Source organism: Chrysochloris asiatica, unplaced genomic scaffold, assembly GCF_000296735.1.
Source record: "Chrysochloris asiatica unplaced genomic scaffold, ChrAsi1.0 scaffold00033, whole genome shotgun sequence".
Taxonomy (NCBI): Eukaryota; Metazoa; Chordata; class Mammalia; order Afrosoricida; family Chrysochloridae; genus Chrysochloris; species Chrysochloris asiatica.
In genome coordinates, this window is record NW_006408551.1 from 23198682 (window position 1) to 23207980 (window position 9299).

A 9299-nucleotide genomic window follows, 5' to 3' on the forward strand; every position below is an offset into this window, starting at 1 on the left:
GAATAAATATAACAGAGAAACAAAAGACCTACATAAAGAAAACTATAAAACACTATTACAAGAAACCAGAAGAGAGCTACAAAAATGAAAAAATACACCATGTTCATGGATAGGAAGGCTTAACACTGTGCAACTGTCAATGCTACCTAAAGTAATGCATTGTTGTTGTTGTTAAGTGCAGTCGAGTTGGTTTTGACTCATAGCAACCCATATAGGATTTCCAAGGAGCAGCTGGTGGGTTTGAACTGCCGACCTTGAGGTTCACAGTCCAGTAATGATTCTACAGCACCACACCAGCAATCCAAAGCAATCTATAGATATAATGTAATCCCAATCCAGATTCCAACATCAATCTTTTAAGAGCTGGAAGAGCAAATCATTAACTTTATGTGGAAGGAAAGAGACACCAGATAGGTAAAGCAATACTAAAGAAAAAGAACAAAGTAGGAAGCCTCTCATTTCCTGATCTCTTACTTCCTGACACAGCCACAGTGATCAAAACAACCTGGTACTGGTACAATGAAAGGCACATAGAACAATGGAATTAAGAATCTAGATGTAAATCAATCCACCTTTGACAAAGGACCAGAACACACCAAATGGGAAGGGATAGTCTCTTTAACAAATGGTGCTGGCAAACTGGAAATTCATTTGCAGAATGAAACAAGACCCATATCTCATACCATATACAAAAACAAACTCAAAGTGGATTAAAGATCTAAATGTAAAACCTAGAACTATAAAGATCATCAATGGAAAAAACAGAGACAAACTTAGGGTCTCCGATACATGCCATAACTACACTATCAAGAATAATTAAAAACACATAAACAGCAGAAGACAAAGTAGATGCTGGGACCTCCTAAAATTTAGACACTTATATTCATCAAAAGATTTCACCAAAAGAGTAAAAACAGAACCCAAACACTGGGGAAAATGTTTGGCAATGACATATCAGACAAGGGATTACTCTCTAAAATTTATAGAACACTTCAGCACCTCAACAAGAAAAACACAAATAATCCAATTAAAAAATGGGCAGAGGACATGAATAGACACTTCACAAAAGATGGCATTCAGGTAGCCAACACACATATGAAATGTTTGGGAAATGTTAGAGAGATGTATATCAAAACAACAATAAGACATCATCTCACCCCTGCATTAATAGCAAAATTAAAAACAAAACAAAACAGAAAACAATACTGGTGAGGGTGTAGAAAGAATAGGACCACCTTCTACTGCTGGTGGGATTGTTAAATGGTACAACCACTGTGGAAAAAAGCATGGTGCTTCCTTAGAAAGTTGAAAATGAAAATACTGTATGTGCCAGTGTGATAGTTGCTGTTATGTGCCAGCTTCACTGGGCCAGGGTTCTCATTGGTTTAGCAGTTAAGACATAGTTATCACCTCCATGATGAGATCTAATATGATGCAATAGCTTTCATGATGTGATCTGATATAATTATGCTATATGTTGTAAATTCTTACTTCTGTGATGTTAATGAGGCCAGATGCAATCTACAGAATTAGTTGTATTTTGGGTCAATTTCTTTTGAGACATAAAAGGAAAGATGTGAGCAGAGAGAGAGGAACCTACTACCACCAAGATAGAAGAACCAGGAGTGGAGTGCATCCTTGGGACCTGGAGTCCTGCATTGTGAAGCCCCGAGATCCAAGGGAAGATCGATGTCAAGATGTATGGAGTTCTGCAATGTATACTGGTCCTACAGATGCTGAAAGGAGACAAAGACCTAGAGCCAAGAAAGAGACGGCCTTCCCTTAGAGCCAGCACTCTGAATGTGGACTTCTAGCCTCCTGAACTGTGCTAGAATAAATTTCTGGTTGTTTAAGTCATCCACGTGTGGTATTTCTATTATAGCAGCACTGGAAAGCTGAGACACCCTTCTACTTGGTATATATCCTCAAAAAGTAAGAACCAGGACATGCATAGATACATATAAATCCATATTCACCGCAGCACTATTCACACTAGCAAAAAGATGAAGACTACCTAAATGCCCATTAGTGGAAGAATGGATGTACAAACTTTGGTACACACAATGGAATACTATACAATGTTGAAGAATAATGACGAATCTTCAAAACACCTCATAACATGGATGAACCTGGAGGATATTATGCTGAGTGAAATTAGTTAATCACAAAAGGACAAATATGGCATGACAGGATTATTATAAGAAGTCAAGAAAGGTTTTCATACTAAAAGAAATATTATTTGATGGTTACCAGGGATGGAAAGGAAGTGAGAGTAATTTACTGGTTAGAAGGTTGTGGTTTTATATTGTTGAGAGTTGGTTCCAACTCACAGTGTTTTCTGTATAGGGTTTCCAAGGCTATAGGTTTTTATGGGAGCAGAAAGCTTCGTTTTTCTCCTGTGTAGCGGCTGGTGGATTTGAACTGCTTACTTTGTGACTAGTGGCCCAATGTGTAACCCACTACACTACCAAAGTAGACATGTGTTAACTTGGGTGATAGGGAAGGCAATATGTAACAACACTATTAAGATATGCTCACTTGAGGAATCTGTGAAACACCTCACAACATGGTTGAACCTGGAGGACACTATGCTGAGTGTAATTAGGCAATCACAAAAGGACAAACATTGGTGTGAGACCAATGTTGTAAAACATTAAAAGGTTTTCTTCATAAAAGAAACGATCTATGATGGTTGAGCAGTGAGTGGAATTATTCATGGGCTAGAGGGTAGACTCATGTTAACATACATGCCAGGCCAGACAATATGCAACAAGATGAAGGTTAGCAGAGGAAACATGAAGGTAGTTGGAGGCACAGGGAGGAATGCAATAGTTAAAGTGAATAGAGGTAAATGCTGTTAACTGTCGGTACATGCAGGGGATTGCAACCACATAATGAGGAAAAGTGTATGATTTGCTGACTGTAAAACTGATGATCTGGCTCTGTAAACCTTCGTTTATTCCCAATAAAAAGTTTTAAATAAAAAGGTATGCTCACTTGGACGGAAATATAAATTAATTTGAAAAAGGGAAAGAATACCCACAGAACAAAATCCCCAATAAATATGAGTTTACGGTAAAAAACACAAACATCTTAGGATATAAGACATTATGAAGAAAAGGCAGCAAAATCAATAGATAGTATGATCGGACTCCTGGTGAGCTCATACATTATAATTACCACACAGAGAGTATAGAGTAAATATTTTTCATTTGTATATAGCAACAAGAAAGGAGATTGAAAATATGACTAAAGAACAAGAAAGCATAAGATAGATTTGGAAAAAAAACCAAAGAGAATGTTTTTAAAAGAGATGAACACAACAATGAAAACTCAAGACACATTGTGTAGAATTAATAAAAGGTTAGATAAAGCTACAAAAAGAAGTAATGAATTGAAGCAAAGAGATAAGAAAACTATCTAGACAGCCCAGACAACAAATACATAGAAAATATGAAAAAGAGGTTAAAAGTCAGAGGCTAGAATGAGGGGGAAAATGTGCACACACACACACACATATCAGAAGGAGAAGAGAGCAAGAACACAGTTACTATTGGAGAAATCAATGGATGAGAAAAGAAGCCATCGTGGTAGAATGGTTACGTACTCAGAGGCTGCTAACCCAAAAGGTTTGTGGCTTGGACACAAGCAGTGGTTCTGCAAGGGAAAGACTTGGCAATCTGCTTCCATAAAGATTAAGCCCTATTCTACAGTTTTGCTCTGTCACATGGGGTTGCTATGAACCACAGCTGACTTGATGGCACACAACAACAATGGCTGAAGATTTCCAGGATTGTTGAAAGATACTATTCTATAAGTACAGAAATCCCAATTCATCTTAAATGGGATAAACAAAGAGAAGATCTCACCTAGATTATACTGAAAGAAGGAATACCAAAAGTAAAGTGCAGATCTTAAACACAGCCATAGAAAGAGATTACCCACAGAGAAATAAAAATTAGACTGACAACTGACTTTTCAACAGCACCAATAAATGCCAGAAAGTTGAGAACAATTATCTTCCTGGACTGAGTGAAAATAACTTTCAACATAGAATGGCAACCCAGAGGAAATATCTTTTATGATTAAAAGCTATATGAAGACATACTCAGAAAAACAAAAGAGAGAGCTTGTTCCTAAAAGCTCTCACTAAATAAATTTGAAGGATGTTTTCCAGGATGAAGCAAAAATGATCCTACAGGGAAACTCCTGAGATGCAGGAAGGAAAAATGAGAAAATAAGTGTGATCAACTGGTGGGCAAATCCACACGGACACGGACTTATACAAAAATATTCTTATTTTGTGGGTTTAAAAAAGGAGATAGAAATCAAAATCCAGGACAATAATAGTATATAATTTGGAAAAGAAAATCTCTAATGATGACTTTACTATCTCACTGTGAAAATTAAGCAATCAGAAGATTACTGTCCACTTCTATATCTACCTGGTGCCACCTACCTGTACTCATATACTGTCTTCTCCCCAACTGACTCAAGTTAAAGTAAGTCTGCTCTTTTCTACAACCAACCCTTTCCCTGTTTATAGAATGTTGTTGTTGGTGTTGTTACGTGCCGTGGAATTGGTTCTGACTCACAGCGACCCTGTACATGGTTTCCAAGGTGGTAAATCTTTGCAGGAGCAGAAAGACTCACGGAACAGCTGATAGGTTCGAACTGCTGGCCTTGCGGTTCGCAGCCCGATTTGTAACCACCATACTACCAGAGCTCCTTGTTTATAGAAGAGCAGCAGCAATTCCTTCCTATCTTTGTTGTTGTTGTTGTTGTTGTTGTTGTTATGTGCCGTGGAGTCAGTTCTGCCTCATAGCGACCCTGTATAGTGTTTTTGAGGCTGTAAATCTTTACAGGAGCAGATAGTCTCATCTTTTTCTCCCATGGAACAGCTGGTAGTTTCGAATTGCTGACCCTGAGGTTAACAGCTCTATTCCTAACCACTATGCTACCAGAGGTCCTTCCTCTCTTTACATCATTATTTCCCTCTCTTCTAGGTCAGTCCCACCAGAAAGAAAAAAAAATTCTTTTATTTCTCCTATGCTTAAAAAATAATCCTCCTTTCAATCCCCACTTCTCTACCAGATGCTGCCCCATTTCTTGGCTCTTTCTTTGCAGTGAAATTCTTTCGAAGGGTTGTTCGCTGCTCTGTTTCAATTTTTGCAAAATAATGCTAAGCAAAGTACAAAGAAGGAATATTGATGAAGAGCTGAAATTAGTGAAACAGAAAACAACACATAGGGTTCATTAAAACAAGGCTGAGGATAATTGATATTTAATGAACTCAGCAAAGAAAATCTTTTTCAAATTTAAAATTTATAAATAGTATTACCTGTTCTTCCTTTGACTGAAGATGAATTTTTTAGGTCTCCACTAATACTGGTGACTGTAGCCGTGTATTTCCGTCCAGGCACCAGGTCAGTAAAAGTGAATTCTTTGGCGTCTTTGGAAAGCAATTTGTGGATGAGCAAGAGGTCTCTGTCAGTTAGTGAAATGATGTATTTCTCCCATTCTGCTACAGGGGTCTGCCACATGATGCCCAGTGAGGTTTCATTGGCATGTTTGACGCGAAGCTGGAGGACAGCCAGGGGGACTGAAGAAAACACAATGAAGCCTTTGGTTATTGATTAACTCACATACACTTAATGGGGCATTCTTTAGAGAGCTATTCTCTTCCATCTATAGGTGTGTTCTAGTTCAACATTTAATCTTTGAATGCTTGTGAACATTTCTTTTTTAAACAGACAATCATTAAAAGCATGGGTCATGATGTAACATTACCAGATATAAAAGAATTCTATTGAACAACACTTTGCTGGAAGAATCATTTATGTGTGACCACATACTACTTTATTAGTATTGTTCTCTTCATATGAATTCTAACATCTAAAATATTTAATCCAATTTTGTCATCCACAAAACTGCATAGAAAAGTCTGTGTTTAAGTATTTACATAGGGTTGGGAGTATTTGTTATCCCTGTAGTTTGGAAATGACCAAGTACTTTCTTCCTTCCATTTCTGAGAAAGGGACACTGATGTATCCATAAAAGGAAGAGGTGACTGCCATATAATAATAGTATCTGATTAAAGACTCTGTGGCAACCCAGGATCAGGCAGTGTTAAGTTCTGCTGTGCACAAGGTTGCTATGTGTTGGTACCAACTTGATGGTACCTAACAACAACAACAACATGGCACTGTGGACTATTGTGTCAGACTACAAAGTCGTTTGAACTACAAGATCGGTAGTTCAAGTTCACCAGCTGCTCCATGGTACCCCTATACAGGGTGGCTATGGCTTGGAACTGACTTGACGGCACTTAACAACAACAATAATATCTAAAGAGGAGTCCTGGTGTGGCATTAAGGATAAGCACTACACTGCTAACCCTAAGGTCCGTGGTTTAAACCCATCAGCTGCTCTTTGGAAACCCTATATAAGGCCACTACGAGTTGGAACCAACTCGACAGCACTTATCAACAACAACATACCTAAAAAAAAAAAGAAGCCCAGGTGGTACTGCCCAGGTGGGCTAAGCACTGGGTTGCTAATCATAAGGTTGATGGTTCAAACCCACCAGCTGGTTCACAAGCGAAGGATGCGGAGGTCTACTCTTGTGAAGATTTGTTGTTGTGAAGTGCCGTCGAGTCGGATCTGACCCATATTTACAGCCTTGGAAACCCATGGAGCAAGTTGTGTAGAGTTGCTATGAGTCAGAACCAACTCCATGGCACTGTGTTTTTTGGTTTTATTAAAAAAGGCCACCCTGAGAAGCACAAAGGACTAGTGGTCCACTACCAACTGAGAGGCAGGTGATTCAAACCTGCCTGGTGATCTGCTTCGAAAAGGAAACTTCCTGGGGTGCAGTCCATGAAGTTGCTAAGAGGAATGATGCTATTATGGTGGTATTAGTGAAAGTGGTTTTGAATGTTCTCATTTGGCAAAATTCAATGTTAGTAATCAGTCTGCAATTTTGGGAGAAAATTCTACTAGTCTGTAGTATCTCAAATCCAAGTAACACATACTGTGTAGTGTGGTCTTGATGGTTACCTGGTTTATTTGGGAGAGGAAGGAAATTAAAGCCCCATTAGCCAGAGGCACCTCAGCAGATAAGTCTGGTGATCTACTTCTAAAAGGACACAGTCTTGGAAACCCTGTGGGGCAGTTCTACTCTGCATACATGGGGTTACCGTAAGTTGGATTCATGACAATGATAACAACAGTTACTAACACTTGGATATCTGCTTACCTGTCCTGCCTTGGAAACGCTCAGAATTCTTCAAGTCTCCACTCTCAACAGTGACTTCAACATCATACTGTCTTCCTGGTATGAGCCCTATGTCATCCACAACATAGTGTGTTTCCTTCTTTCCCACAGTGATGTTGAGCAGCACCAAAGAATCATTGAAGAGCACAATACGATACTGCTCCCAGTCTCCAGCAGGGGGCGACCAGCTCACTACAAGGGATCTCGTCTGACCATTGCTATTTGCCTCCAGGTTCCTAACTTTCTCTGGAACTGAGGGGTGAAATGATGGCAAAAAGGAGACATTAAAAACCCAAAGAAAACATATTATCTACAATTCAAAAACATTTTTACCTTCCCCTTTTCATGTTTGTGGATTTCAAAAAGAGCTAAATGTTCTTTCCTCATTGAGAACACAACACTCAAAAAATGTATGCTAAAATAATTTCAGTGATACATCAGTACTGCAGTCTTCTGTTAGACCATTAATAATATAGTGATATAAATACTGCTTTTTACTGACTACACTGATTTTTTCTAATGACAGTGACATTGATGGATGTGGCATCGTTTTGAAGAGATACTGGATATTGTGGTCATGAAACATTCTTTTCTTCTTTTCTCACGGAAAAAGACGAATCTTCTTGAAACATAGCTCTGATCTTATTATTCTTTTGTTCAAAACTTTGCAAGTTTCCTCATTAACTAAATGCCCTTGGCTTGGCATTTGTGACTGTACAAAATCAGACCCCCTATCTTTCCAGACTTATCTCTGACTGCTCCCTAACTCCTGCTTCAACGTTGGTATCGTTGTGAAATGCCATCGAGTCAGTTCTGACTCATAGCGACCCTATATAGGGTTTATGAGGAGCAGCTGGTAAGCCTGAACTGTCGACCTTGTGGTTCAAACCGACCTTGCAGTACAGCACATTAATCTGCAGCACCACACCAGAAATGCAGGGTTTCAATTACATGCTCTGTAGACCTGAAAGTTCCCTGTGCTCTGCTCTTATTATTTCCTCCACCTCCAATGCATTTCCTTTTTTTTCTTCTCCACCTGACAAAGAACTACATGTCCTTTAGATGCTAGACTTCTGGTGTGGCACTGTAGGATAAGCGCAGGACCACAAAGTTGGTTTGAACCACAAGGTTGATAGTTCAAACTCACCAGTCGCTCCTCAGAAACCCTATGCTGGGTTGCTGTTGAGTCAGAACTGACTCCATGGCACTTAACAACAACAACTCAAGAATTCTCCCATTTTGTGAAAGAGATTTTTCTTTTCTTTCTGCCCATAAAGTACTTTCTTAGACTGTCTAATAGCAAACAGAATGGACTCTGAAATCACATAGCAGGAGGTTTTCAATTCCAGCTCTACTGCTTACTGTCTGTATGACTGGACAAGTTATTTGACTTTCAGAATCATGACTTAGATGTCATGACAACAATCTCCTAGAGCATCAATTTATTCATAAAAAGAATGGGATAAGGATTTGGTGACATAAATTAATAATTTATGAAAAACATGGTGAAGTGGCAACTGATCCTCTCTGTATGACTCCATCAGAAAAGCTTTATTTATTAGTATTAATGCTATTGCATTAATTTATGATATTTAAGTGATGAGATATGAAAAGGCACAAGGTAGAGCTAATTATGTAGATAAATCAGGAATCCAAACACATTTATTTCAATAACTCAGATGAATGCAGTTGATCCCTTGCTTTACTCTGTGTATAGTGTCCTGATCCACAGATGCCTCAGTCAAACAGACCATCCTTCCGAGGCTGGAAAAGGTGATTTCCTTCTAACTTACTTTGTTCTGTTCTAATATGGTTGGTGATTCAAATGCATCAGTCGCTCTTTGGAAATCCTATGTTGCGGTTGTTAAGTGCCATTGAGTCGGTTTCAACTCATAGTGACTTTATATAGGGTTCTAAGGAGTAGCTTAGGAAGACCAGAAGAGTTGTGGGATGACATCAAGAATATCATACATGAAGAGAGCAAAAAGTCATTAAGAAGACAAGAAAGAAGGAAAAGATCAAG

General features: G+C 38.7%; 1 protein-coding gene across 3 annotated transcripts in view; it reads right to left on the minus strand.

Moving 5' to 3' along the window:
* Positions 1-9299, minus strand: part of PTPRB (protein tyrosine phosphatase, receptor type, B) — a 117254-nt gene that overhangs the window by 83660 nt on the left and 24295 nt on the right. For 2 of the 3 annotated variants that reach the window (XM_006859555.1, XM_006859554.1), the window contains exons 6-7: positions 7259-7528; positions 5342-5602 (exon numbers count right to left, since the gene is read on the minus strand). In XM_006859555.1, coding sequence (XP_006859617.1) covers positions 5342-5602; positions 7259-7528 — 531 coding nt within the window. The remainder of the gene's footprint in view (positions 1-5341; positions 5603-7258; positions 7529-9299) is intronic. The other variant, XM_006859556.1, reaches the window with a different exon arrangement.